The 14353-nt window shown below is 41.7% G+C and overlaps 1 protein-coding gene across 1 annotated transcript in view; it reads right to left on the bottom strand.

The window, feature by feature from the left end:
• Positions 1 to 14353, bottom strand: part of NPTN (neuroplastin) — a 56446-nt gene that overhangs the window by 23259 nt on the left and 18834 nt on the right. The window contains exon 2 of the mRNA XM_060097030.1: positions 3215 to 3386. Coding sequence (XP_059953013.1) covers positions 3215 to 3386 — 172 coding nt within the window. The remainder of the gene's footprint in view (positions 1 to 3214; positions 3387 to 14353) is intronic.

Genomic DNA, 14353 nt, shown 5'->3' with positions numbered 1-14353 from the left:
CAAAAGAGAGGGCTGTACAAACTACTATAATCTACACTTAGATACAGAAGATGGAGCCATGACCAGAAAGTTCTTGCTCACCTGGTGGTTCCAGTCAAATAAATAAGAGCAGAAAAAAAGCAAATCTTTTTCTGCACTTCCCTGAAGACTTTTAGTAGTAGTATTCTTCCTACCCTGCATTTTAGTAGCGTGCCTTTCAATAAGTCTACTAACAGGACATAGGAATAATGGGGAAAAATATCTGTCATCAGAGCATCAGCCACAGAGATGCAGCTCAATTCTTAAGACTTTTAGGTGCAGCTAGAACTCCAGGGCCCTGCATGATCTGGCCCCTCCCTAGTGTCATTTCAGCCACTTTCTAGCCCTACAGGTCTCTTCAGTTTTTCAATGTGCTGAACTTGTTCCTACCTCAAAACCCTGACACAAGATGCTCCTTTATATAGAATGCTGGTCCCATCACTCTTAGTCTCTTAAGTCCTTTTCCATCAGTCTTGGCTTACATGTCACTTCCACCCCCCAATCTAAGTGACATCCCTCTCCCTGACATTCTCTCTCATACTACACTGTAATTCTTCACAGCACTTATCACAATGTGTAATCATTTATTAATGTGATTGCTTGATGAATGTTTGTTTTCCCTACAGACCAAGTTCTATGTAGATAGGCACTGTTTATTTGGTACACAATTCTATACACAGCACATACCCTGGTGCCTGGAATATAGTAGAAAAATGAATAAACACGTGAATGAACACAAACTTAGAGTGAATAGCTATGCACAGATCCAGACCAAGTTAAGCAGAGTGACAGAAAGGACTGTAAGAAGTGTGTATGAAGAGAACAGTACTTCCTCTGAATCCTACAGGGTGATCCTAAACAAGCTTTCTTGGCCCTGAAGGTCAGCTTCGTATCAGCTCAGTTCGTGCTGGCCTAGACACATCCCCCCAAACGTGCAGAAAGGCTGGTGTGTAATTACAGAAAACAGAGAAACATCAGCTTCCAGATGAGAAAATAAACATTGTTTCGCTCCTACTCTTTTGCTCAGTGGTTAAAATATGATATTGCAATGGTCAAATCTCCACTGCACTAATGTCTGAGAAAAACGCCTGACCTCAAACACTGGCCAAATGCATTTATCCACCTTACTGTTCATCCCAAAAAAGACTTGAAGAGAGTATGGATGAGGAGAGACATAGCCCACCCACAGGACTGTCTCAGCATACCCATGGCAGCATAAGATTCTAAGAGGAGCCGTCAACAGTCTTCTCAATTTGACACAAATGCCTATTCTTATATCAATATGCTCCCAATAGGGAAACAGACACCAGTTAGCTGCTCTTAGCAATCTTAAGAGTTAGGAGGAGGAGGAGCAGCAGCAGCAATATCTTTAGGGCTTAGACTTGACTACAGTAAGTTCCTTGAGAGATGACTCCCAAACTTGAGGCCATGCCTACGGGCTCAAAATCTCCCCACAACATTTCCTTTGACTAGATATTGGGAAGTAACTAAAGCAAATCAAACATGTCCCCTACAGGCTAAGCAGAAGCAGGGTCTGAGACTGGCTCCATGGCCGACTTATTACGTGGCCCAAGGGACTTATCAGTCATTACTCTACAAAATGTGAGTTGTTACTCTACAGATTCCCTGAAAAACTCTGACAATGCAGAACACCCCCCGGAGAGCTTCAAACAGGCTGAGGAAAAATACACTACCATGTATAAAACACACAGCTAGTGGGAACCTGTGGTATAGCACAGGAAGCTCAGCTCAGTGCTCTGTGATGACCTAGATGGGTAGGAACTGGGGGGTGGGAGGAGGAGGCCCAAGATGGGAGGGGATATATGTATACATATAACTGATTCACTTTGTTGTACAGCAGAAACTAACACAACATTGTAAAGCAATTATACTCCAATTAAAAAAAAAAAAGAAGAGTCATTCTATAAAGTTAGGTTCAAACTTTACGTAAAGTTACAGTTCAAAGCTTTGGGGGGTAACATAGTACAAGACCCAAGAGAAACATGATTGGACGTGTGGTACCTTGAAATAGGTATTATAAAAAAACAAACTTGTAAAACTAATGGACACACCAAGAATAGATGCCTTTTATTCCACTCAGCATCTCTATTTGATTAACCTTTTCCAAACTATGAGGATATAGCTGAGGCTGTATTTCCAATTTTATATCAGAAGAAACTACAGTGGAGTGAGATTAACTACCTTGCCACGAAATGGTATAATACAGCAGAACAAACAAACAAACAATAAAAAACGAAAAAAAAACTATGACCTAGATTCTAGAAAGTCAGAAGACCTGGAACCTAGCCTTGATTCTGCAACTTATTAGGTACATTATGTGGCCTTGAAAGCAGTCAAGCATTATTACTCTGAGTCTCAGTTTTCTTACCCGAAAAAAAGGAGGATCCACAAATTAACGTGGGTCAATTAAATAAGGGGTATGAAATGATTTCAATTCTGCAAAATACTGCAGAATGTCCTTGCTACTACTAGGTACACAGGTTTTCCTGGTCTCACTCCAGTGCACTCTTTCTTTGCACTGCATCATCCTGCCAAATAGGATTAGCTGATCCTTTTCAACTAGCAACAAACTATTCTGAAAGGTGAGGTACCAGGTGTTCTAGATATTCCAAAAAAGGACCAAATCTTCAGGTGCTGGGTAACTCCTGCCAGCAAATATCCCCCTTTCATCAAAGGGTATTTCCAGGCTACCATCCTTTTCCAGATCAGTAATGAGCTCTGTATCCACTGGTCCTGATCAGGTTATGGTCATAATAAACACTCCTAAAAGGTAATTCACTAGGAAATCTACTCAGCAGAAATATCACTTAGGGTGATATTGCTCTAAGAGTCCTAGATCAGATTTCAGTCTGATTCCTCAAACCACTGGATTTAGTCAAGAGACCTGCATTCTAATTGTGGCTTTTTTATTGACTAGCTTTGTTACCCTAAGCAAATCACTCCCGATGCCCTCAGCTGCTCTATCATCATAGTGAAGGGATCTTTTATGGCTCTCAAACCTGGCCACTCATTAGAAATCCTTTCTAGATTCCTAGGCCTCACCCCAGATATACTGGATTAGAGTCTCCAGGGGAGGACCATGTCTCTCCCACATAGCATAATTACAGATTATGAATGTCAAGTAAACTCAACCATGTTCCCTCCCATCTTCCCAGGAGCTGCTAGCCCCTCTCACCTGTATTCCATGTTGCTGGCATTCTTACGAGTGGCAGTCAGTTCTACCCCATTCTTTGTCCAGTAGCTGTATGTAAGGGTGTGAGAGTTGGAGGTGAGGTTACACTGCAGGGTGACAGAGGGCGCAGGGCTTTCTCGAATAATGACTTCTTCACTGGTGACAATCCTTGGCTCTGTAATAAGAGTGCACAATGATAGGGAGCCACAGTTCCATGCTCTGCAGCCCTGGCCTGAGAGTTGGATAGGGTAGGTTGGGGAGACTAGAAGAGGGAGGGCAGACAGGACCACATGAGGAATTTCACTTTGCCACTTTGGAGGAAGTCAAGAAAGGAAAAACAATGATTATAAGCAAATGACCACTAGCGCAGACAACAGCCTGAAGACCAGTTGGCCTAGACGTGAAAAGAATGGGAGTATTATGGATGCTTGCACTGGCAACAATCCACTTACGCTTTTGAATACCACCATTTTATGAGATAAGAACCACCAACCAATTCGGCTTCAATTAGAAAATCAGGCTCCACTTTGCAGTTCTGAAGACAAAGGCAATATCATTTAGATAACTAATAAACTTCCTGCCTTGAAACAGTAATAGTTATAATTAGGCATGTATGGCTTTTCCCACATTTAAATCTGATAAATCTATGGCAAAACAGCCTGGCCATTAATTATGCAGAAAAAGACAATGTAGATCCTAAAAGCAAATTTCCTATTGAAAGTCTATTGCATTTTCCAAATTTTGCCGAGAGAAAACTGTTAAGGAACCATAAGTTCTTCTCTCCAGCCCATATTTTACTCCAAAGACAAAATTTTTTCAGAATTGCACTTTAAAACACTTTCCATTCTAAGATAATCACAACTAGAATGTGGTATATGTTGGTATGATGGGCTCCTAGAATTTTAGAGCTGAAAGGCCCTTAAGAGTTCAATGAATCCCACTCTTTAAGAGCTAGAAAGGTACAATGACTTGTGCAAGGCCATAATTATTATTAGTGACAAAGCTGGGCCTAGAAAACACATCTGACCGAATTCTTTATCCCTCCTCCTCCAACCCCAAAACACCCCCATACACCTTCCACCCTAGGGCAAGTTATATACTTCATCTTCTGGTTCTACCTGGGCTTAGATAACCTGGGATCACTCGTTTAGTATCTACAAAAATAACCTATTTGAGTCAAATATCATAACACATTGAGCAGAAATTTTTTAAGGCACACTATATCAATACCGTTACTGGAAGGTTCATAAAGCACTTTGAATTCCATCACTATATTAAAGTCTTGAAGTTTGTTTATTGTCTTTTGTCGTTATTTATCTTTAATCATTTCCCATGGTTAGTTCTTTTTCTACTTTTGGTCAAACCTTTTCAGGTAAAGTCAAAACTAGCCATCTTTTCCAATCCACAATCAGAGGTATTTGCTCTTTTACTTTTTTTCCAATTCTTTCTCAGAAATCCTTGACTAACTTCCCATTTCCCTGCACCTGGCTACTTCCTGTCTACAACTCTGTAGCAGCTCCCTGACAACATTTCATAAAGTATAGTGCTGACTCTTAACTCTTTAAGACAAAACTCTCTCCCTTCACTGGAACTAAGCTTTGTTCATTGTGCAGGAAGCAGGAGAGGACGGAGACGTCATGGGACACTTGAAAAATGTAATGCCCAAGCACCTCCTAATCAATGTAACATTTCTGATTGTAGAGCTCATATCATCAAAGAAACTTGTGATAAATAAAGCAAATCCTCAAGTTTGCTCAACTAAATTGGTTCTAATTATTTTCCAACTCTGGCAAAAGGATAGTGGTTATCTTTCATTCAGCACTGGTCCTTATCTGTAACATCAAACAGGGTCTCTATGTACAGATAATGGAGGCATAGCAGCCACTAAGACAGAAGCAGATGCATGTAAACATTAGTGCAGTGGTGTCCCATGGTTTCCAAAACACACTGGACAGAGAAGCCAAATCCCTGGGCCTTAAGTCGAGCAGAACAGCTGCAAACCCTGCAATGGAAGGCGCACACACACACCATCAGCAGAAAGCACCACAATTTCAGGAAAATCAAAACCAAGCAAAAACAAGTGATAAAAAGAGAGAACCAGTACTCCACAGAAATTAAAAAAATATAAAGGCAACATTAAAACCCAAACACACTTTTAGGTTTTTACTGAATTTTTATTATTCAATTTTATTTTCTGTCCCATTTGGGACTCGCCTTCTGGTTCTTCCTCTCAGACTGCACTGAGAAGGGGTAAACTCTGAGGCCAAGAGCTTCCAGATGCTTAAATTACAAGGAGGCCAAAGCAAATGCTACTCTTACCTGTGGTGATGCAAATGACCACTGCAGCTCAGTGAGATTAAGAAGGTGATGAAAGCACCCTGGTAGACTTTCTGCCAAGAATTCTCAGAAGGCAAAGGAAAGCACTTTTTCCCTTAAGTGTTTAAGATCCAGGAGAGAGTCAGCTGCGAGCAAGTCGATAATTTTAATAGGTTTAAATATGATTCTGCACCATAGGAGGGTTGTGGGGTGGGGTAACCTCCCTCCTGTAATTGCTATATACGGAAACCAGTGCTAGACCAAGCTCCTTGGCCTCGGTGGCACATCTGCATTCTGCACCAGGATGAAGGTGGGGGGCTTTTATTTCTGAGCGAACACTGGTGGTCAAGCATTGCCCATGACAGTCCAAGAGAGATGAACATTTAGGAGAAGCTCAAGAATTCTTACCTGCCACTTACTCCTATTTAGAAGCACTGGTTAGGAGACCCTTACTTACCCTAGCCATCATTCATATGTAGAACATGCTATGGACAGAGAGAGAACCTAAAAACTGGGCACGCTTCTCTTCCTGCCTTACATTACTGCCAGGAGGTCATTCTTTTTTTGTTTGTTTTTTTTTTTTTTTTTGCGGTACGCGGGCCTCTCACTGCTGTGGCCTCTCCCGTTGCGGAGCACAGGCTCCGGACGCGCAGGCTCAGCGGCCATGGCTCACAGGCCCAGCCGCTCCGCGGCATGTGGGATCTTCCCGGACCGGGGCACGAACCCGTGTCCCCTGCATCGGCAGGCGGACTCTCAACCACTGCGCCACCAGGGAAGCCCAGGAGGTCATTCTTAGATAGAAAATTTCAACTTCCCCTTGGAGACAAATGTCCTTGAGGGTGCTGAAATCATAAAAAAATCCAATTAGAGTGGAGCTCAGGGTGTTGAAAAAAAAAAAAAGAAGCCTGGCTCTCTAAAACAGTTAACTAGCGTCAACTGATTGACGGGGAGGTCTGGGGAGAGTCTGAACTAGCCAGGGTTTGCTTCAACCACATGCAGACACCCCAAAGTTAGGAAGCTTATTTCTAAGTAAACTGGGAGACTGCTGTATACTCTCGAGATTGAGAGGTAGGTACCCCAAAGCCGCATCTTCTTCTAGCCCCAAGGCATGACCTTTTAACTATGAGTCTACCTGAGTCAGGCTCCTGCAAGTACAAGTACCAAATGCCCAGCCCAGTCCATGCCTACAAACTTCTGCAGAGCTTTGTGGCCGTTTGGGTAATTCTGCTTTTACAAGGAAAGGAGCAAGGGGGCAGGAGAAGGAGGCGTGCAAGGGAAAAAATTGTTAAATAAAAGAAAAATCACTGGGTTAATGTTCCCCATTTTCACATAGACAAGGTTTTCTTTTTCCCTTTCCAGAAGCAGGTTCTCTAATTCAACAGTGCCAACTGCAGCAGCCTCTAACTCTACTCTAAGTCCTCTTCATAGGCATCTTCTGAGTTGCTATAAAGAACAGACAAGTAACTTGCTATTTTCCATGGAAGTATACAGATTCAAGGCCCATGTCAGATTACCTCCTGTGTTATTACCAATATCCTCATAAATGTAATTTACTATTTTTATTTACTCTCTCTAAATCAATCAGTTCTTTAAGCCTGAACTGGCTCTAGGGACTCCTACTGAGTCCTTGACAAGAAGGTGAAAAACCCAGAAGATCTTTCCATTAAATGGAGAATGCTTCCTCAACTATAATAAGGACAGATGTGGGCCAGAACTCTTTCTGGCCAGAAGCACTGGCTCTGTGGTGGCTTCTCCTTCCCTCTCCTTCCCACCATACAAGCAGCAAGACACTATCCAGAAAGAGGTGGCCACAAAAGCTCCTGTGTCTGATGTCTTACTTGTACCTGCTACTACAGATGAAGGGAAGGATTCTGAGCCAACTGCTCAGCTCACTGTTACCACACAGAGGAACAGGGTTGGAATTTAGTTTCCTTTTTTAAGACACAAGAAAGGCCAGTGTGAATGGCTTCCAAACTATTTCTGGGGTTGCCAGCCTCTGGAATGATAGTGGGGCAGTGAATGCTGTGCCAACAGTCAGTCATCAGAGTCAAACTCTCTGTCAACAGATCCAACTCTGACTTTGAAACAGCATGATGGGGTTTTAAAAAATACTTTGCAGCTTAGTCACCTGGCTCCTAACAGCAAGACATAAGGAGGAAATCTCAGGCTGCTGCTTTTAAGAGAATAGGAGACTAGCTAGGCAGGACCAGTGAGGAGTATACTGCTGCAGTGGAGGGCTGTTATCAGAGAAGCACATGCCACTGTTTTAGAAAAGAAAAAGAGCTAGAACTATGGAAATATCCAAGCTTACATGCCACCCAACAACCAAAACACATCACCACACCACACTCAGGGCAACATTCCCATCACAGAACAGGATGACACTAAGTCACAGTGAGGGAAGAGGCTGGGCGGACACAAACTTAAAACCATAGAGGTGAAGGTAGCTACTCAGAGAGCTTCAAACAGATGCACAGAAGAAATAAAAAGTAGTGAGACTGGGGAGAGAAATAAAAATAGAAAGGCACCAGAGAATAAATCAGCAAAAGGATAGCAGAAAACCTACTACAAAATTAAAGTAGAGGGAAAGAAACAATTCAACACTATGCTGGTTTGACTGCCTGGTTTTGTGAGTTTTAAGTGTTTTTTTTTTTTCTTGTTGTTAGCCTCCCCAGTTCTCCCTCCCCACCTCTTCCCAATGCAGATGATTTTGGACAATCACAAATTTCCCCAAGTTCTTTGTTCCTGAGGAGAAAGACACAGAGAAGGGTTGGGGGATAAGGGAGGTAAAGAGGACAGCAAAGAAAAAAAAAAAAGTTGCCACAAATATTTTCATACACTACAACCAGAAGGATCGTGGGTTTGAAAAAACGAAGACAAGGGGTGGGGTGAGTGATCATACTGGGGAAGAGGGAAAGGAAGCAGAAGGGAAGGGTCATCGGGCCACCTCTAGTGACTACAGTACTACTACTGTAGGGTGCTGGACTCACTCTGAAGGACGCTTATGGTGGCCTGGGCTCGAATCCATGTTATGGAAGGGTTTTGCCTCAAGTCATTCCTCTTGGGGTCGTTGCTGGCCCTGCACTCGTAAGTCCCAGAGTCCTCCAAGGTGAGCCGGGTTATTCTCAGCACACTCACGCCGTTTGACCCGTAGGCGGTGTTTACGGTGACACGGCGCTTCCGAGCGCCGTCCCACAGCTGTCTGAAAGACTCTGCCCGGTTGACTTCTGCGTACCACCACTGGATCTCTGGCGTGGGGCTCCCGACCACGTCACAGTACAGCTCAAAGGCGTCCCCAGTGAGCTTAGTTTCTGACATGGGCGACTTGACAAACCCAGCTAGAGGGAGGGGGAGCAGGAATGCAGTGACAGGCCAATCAGAAAAAAAAAAAGAATCAACAGGTGTTAATAGTAATTTAAAGAAAAGAAAAAAAAAGAAAAGAAAAAAGCAAATGAGCTGCAAACAACAAAAAGGATTCATTTTTAAACTATAAAGAGACAGTAAACAGCATTTCATACAAGCTTTTAGAAGAACCACCCTGGGAAGCTTATGAAGCAAAGGCAGGCTAATTACAAGCTGGGGCAGCCCAGGTGCTGGCCAGGCAGAAGCAAGCCCACTGGAAAGCGTTTTAGCAATGGGCCCAGCCAGTAGGAATGAGAAAGCCTCGCGTCTCGGGAAATCTCTTTCCTTAGAGCACAAACCATTACCTTTCCAAACTCAGGCAAGTGATGAAAGATAACCGGAAGTGGCAACAGGTTATATGCAAGTCAGGATCTCTCTTTTGGATGGGTGAACACTTCGTTAGAGATGCAATGTCTTTTATGGGTCACAACAAGAAGTGTTAACTGACCTAGTGACACCTTCTTTTGGGAGTCAGAGTCCAAATTTCAACTGAAAGGCTAGCAAATTTCTCTCTCATGCAGGATCCTATCCTGAATTCAGGTTAGACTTTCCCCACATCCTCTTCTTCCCTGGGCCCAGGGCAAACAACCCAATTGTCTGTGAAGCAGCCGCTACCTTAATGCAGACCCTCAGGCACAGGAGAGCAGAACAATCTGTACTTCAGAGTAAGAAATACTATGGGGGTCAGCTCAGGAACAGAACCAACAGTAACAGTAACTCAACTCATTGCCAGTGTCTGGAGGGACTATGCCCTCCATAATCCCATAAATTTATACAAATAGAAAAATCTCCTGAAAAGTCAGTCTTAAAAATAACCATGGGATAAAAACAAAAATAAAAACAAAACAAAACAAAAAAATAACCATGGCATGTGACAGGCTCTCTTCACATAATATAGTTGCCTGGCTCCTAGAGGCCAGATCAAAAAGAATGAGAACTGTACAATGATGAATTAAACTAAACTCTATGGTGAAGGCTAGGCCTCAACAACATTGCCAGGCACTGCCCAGGAACTAAAAGTTGATGCCTACTTCCAATGGCCCATAATTTGCTTGAGGTTACACTTCCATAAGACAAGGTGGCAATGGCAAAAAGAGAGTGAAAAAAAATCCAGACTTACTGGAAGAACTTGGAGTGGGGTCCATATCACAGTGCAAGCATACTCTCTCTCACCCATTTACTCCACCACCAAGGGTTCATTCAGCATTTTTACCAATTCAGGCTAAGGTAATTCAGTATCTAAAGTACAGGTGAGAAGCTAAAGAGGGTACTCTGAGTCACTCTTGGGACCAAGCCAGATCCTCTGCAATGAGCAGAGTGGGGCCAGTATCTACCAACATCAGGTTGACAATATTTCACAGGAGGGGTATGAATTCAATGGAAGTTTTCCTACAGACCAAAAGCCAAGGATATAATGGGGCTGGCTGAAAATGCAGGTTGCTAAGTGGAAATTTTTCTGTTTATATCCATAGAAGTATTTGCCTTTGGAGATAAACTCTACACCAGGGACCTCAGAACCCTAAGGGAGGTACTACACTTACTCAAGTAGAGGTCAAGAACTCCACAAATTCATACTAGTCTTTCAATTCATAAAAGATTCAGAGTCTGGTAAGGACAGGAAGCAGTAATTAACAGCCTTAGATTAACTGTTCTGCCTTCAAATGCCACTCTAAACTACCTTTTGAGATGCAATGTCAGTTCCTTGAAAGGAACTAGCTATGAGAGGCCCCAAGAAGCCAAAAAGATATCATTCTCAGATGCAGGGGAAGTTTTAGAATTCCAGAAGGGAGACACAAAGCCCCTGCAAGAAAAGCTGAGCTCACTTCCAGATAAAGGGGTACCCAAGCAGCTATGTTTTAGTCTTACAAACTGCCACCTGCCCACCTGTCAAAGTCAATGCCAACTAACATACAGAGAGAAGGAAGCTGGTTTTGTTCATTTTACTACTGGTTCAATCACTGAAGAAAACTGGTTATCAGTAAATCCCTAGAGAGCAGTAAAAAGTATTACTGTTTTAATCATATTCTTGATCATTAAGTGGAAATCACAAATGCTTATTCTCACATTTTCTGTGAACTGGGGGAGTTTATGTCCTCTCGAATGCTGTGATTGATTATGCTCTAGAAATATGTTGCTAGTGGATTTGTTCTGTATTTTTCCTCCCTTCTTCTGAATTGCACTTCAAATCAAGCTTAGATTTAAGTCTGTTCATCCAATCTACTAACCACGCTAACATAAAAGGAATGCCTGCAAGTATGTCCAGAAACACCAAGAACCCATCCGATTCCAATATAATCACAAATCCCAACACACCACAATTCAAAGGTAGCTGAGACACAGTCTGAACACAATTCCCCACTGCAGAGAACCAAGAAAGTCACTCAAACTGACACTGCAACCCCTGGACAAGACACTCCTAAGGAAGAAGGAATGCTGATCTGATTTAATTCAGTTTTCTACTTGCACACAGGACAAGAGGACCAAGCTGAAAATGTTCTTTGAATTAGTAAATTATATGATATATATTTAAGCAAACTTATCTAAAAACCAAAGTAAAAATCCCTTAAACACTAACAGACATCTATCTGTGCTCTCTTTGACAGCTATTACTAGTATTACTTATCATTAGACATGTATATCAACAGGTAACATTTTCTAAGTATGTGTTATGTGTTAGAGGATGTGCTAAGCACTTTTACATGATCTCATTTAATCCTCACAACATGACATAGGTGCCATTATAATCCCCTTAAAGATGTGGAAACTAAGGCCCAAAAAAGTTGAGTTCTTTTCCCACAGTTATAAGCTAATAGTGAAAGAGTCTGGCCTGGAATCCAGGTGTGTCCAAAGCCAAAGCATGGTCTCCTAACACTTTTCACAATTGCAGACAATGCGCCTCACTGGGCCAGGAAAGTTTTTTGTAGTTAAAGTTACAGATATTTTTGTCACCACTTAAATGTATTTAATTGTATGTAATTTCTGGCTACGAAAAGTCAGGACCCCTCCACTGGAATGTGCAGCACACTACAATCATGAACTCCTTAAAATTATAATTCTATTAAAGAATGGATATAGGACAGCACAGAATCAAAGAGGTCCTAAAGCAATTCTGTTTGTTTGTGTGTGTGTGTGTGTGTGTGTGTTGGGGAAGGGGGAGAGAAGAGTGAGAAAACAAAAGATGGTTCAGAAGCAAGACTTCCCCATAGTGCTGATGATTCCACCACTCTTCTCTTTAAAACCCTGGCTTCATAGGAAAGAATTTAAAAAAGACATTACAGACAATTCTCTGGTGGTGTGGTCAGTGGCCAAATTACAGACAATTCTCTGGTGGTGTGGTCAGTGGCCAAATTAATAAAGGGCAGCACCTGAAATTTTTATAAAACTTAACAGTTTAACATACATTCAATCTGTTGTTAAAAAGAACTAAGATCCTTCTTGTGGTAAATTTAGTAAGCCTATCTAGAAACAGCCTATCAATAACACTTTCTTAAAATTAAATATACTTCCAGACAATGGAATATTATTCAGTGCTAAAAAGAAATGGGCTATCAAGCCAGGGAAAGACATGGAGGAACCTTAAATGCACAAAGCAAATCTAAAAAAGGCTACATACTATATGATTCCAACTATATGACATTCTGGGAAAAGCAAAACTATGGAAACGGCAAAAAGATCACTGGTTGCCAGGGGCTAAGGGGGAGGTGGGATGAATAGGTGGACCTCAAAGAATGTTTAGGGCAGTGAAACTATTCTCTAGTAATAATAGTGGATATATGGCATTATACATTTGTCAAAACCTGTAGAAGGTACAACACCAAGAATGAACTCTAACGTAAACTACGGACTTTGGGTGATAATGATGTGTCCACGTAGGTTCATCAACTGTAACTAATGTACCACTCTGGTAGGGATGGTGTTAGTGGAGGAGGCTGTAAGTGTGCGTGTGGGCAGGGGATATGTGGGAACTCTACTTTCTGCTCAATTTTGTTGAAAACCTAAAAGCACTCTAAAAAATAAAGTCTATTAAAAAAATTAAATATACTAACTGAAAATACTTATAATTATGTACTGAGATTTATTTGCCATTGGGATTGAGTGTATCTGACTGCAGATAAAATTTTTAATGATACATAAGTGCACAACTACCTTTGAGCAATGAGAATTCAGTTTTGCCCAGACAAGCTAAGTAACATCCACCTATGTTGTGTTTCTGATGCAACCACAGAAAACACAGGGCTCTTTTCTAGCCTATAAATCGTCTTAAACCTTGAGATCACCCTGATCTCCACTAGGCTATCTTTATTAATGCCCTCCTAACTCCACTGAACAGAAATCTCCCAGCTTAAGGAAAAGGATCTTACCCAGTACAGGAGGAAGTTTCATATGTGTTCATCACATTAAGTACTCGAAGGCAGATATTACATTTATGGGTAAAGTAACCGGATAATTTATCATCAAAACGAGAACACTTTTAAGAAGGAAAGGGATGTTATAAATAATTTTGTTACAATAGGCACAAACAGAATTATGATCACCCTACTTCGGGAAACCTGGAGGTTGTGTTGTATGAGATCAAGCAATTAGAGTGGAGTTATCCCAGAGTAAAACTCTAGGTCAATTAACTTCCAATTCTAAACACAGTATATTTGTGATTTACAAACTTTTCCCAAGAACGTTGAGCAATAATTTTCTAAGAACCCCTTTGATTGTTAAATAGCTATGCCTCAAATTTAAATGTATCTAGTCCTACAAAAGCTCCTCCAAATTCCTTAGTTTTTTTTTTTCCTCTATCAAAACTGATAAATCCTCAACCCCATTCTCCAACCATTATTTGGTAGCTATGCCACCCTTGGTTCAGATAATTTTCCCATTAACCAGAATCTCTTGCCTTACTGTAAAGTATGCAGTATATAATCAAACCCTACTGCCTTGATTTCAAAAGAGAGTATACAAAGATTAATGAATCCTAGTATTTGAAAAAGCTAGCTCTCTACTTACTAGTCTGAAAGTATTATCTTATCTAGCAAAATTATAAACCCTGCTACAGAATAGGCCAAGATTGACTCTCTAGAATGTTTTATCAGGTACTCTCTGATAGTGTTTCAAAAATGAATGCCAAACTGCATGGTAATAAAATGCTAGACATATCAATTTAAATTGTGACTTTAAAAAAAGTATAAGAATGTGTAGAGGGTCTTCCCTGGTGGCGCAGTGGTTAAGAATCTGCCTGCCAATGCAGGGGACACGGGTTCGAGCCCTGGTCCAAGAATATGCAACATGACACAGAGCAACTAAGCCTATGAGCCACAACTAGTGAGCCTGCGCTCTAGAGCCCACGAGCCACAACTACTGAGCCCGCACGCCTAGAGCCCATGCTCCACAACAGAAGCCCGCACACCACAACGAAGACCCAACGCAGCAACA

The sequence above is a fragment of the Mesoplodon densirostris genome, chromosome 4, assembly GCF_025265405.1.
Source record: "Mesoplodon densirostris isolate mMesDen1 chromosome 4, mMesDen1 primary haplotype, whole genome shotgun sequence".
Lineage (NCBI taxonomy): Eukaryota > Metazoa > Chordata > Mammalia > Artiodactyla > Ziphiidae > Mesoplodon > Mesoplodon densirostris.
Note: the sequence above shows the minus strand (reverse complement) of the source record. Positions and strands in the feature narration are given on the sequence as shown.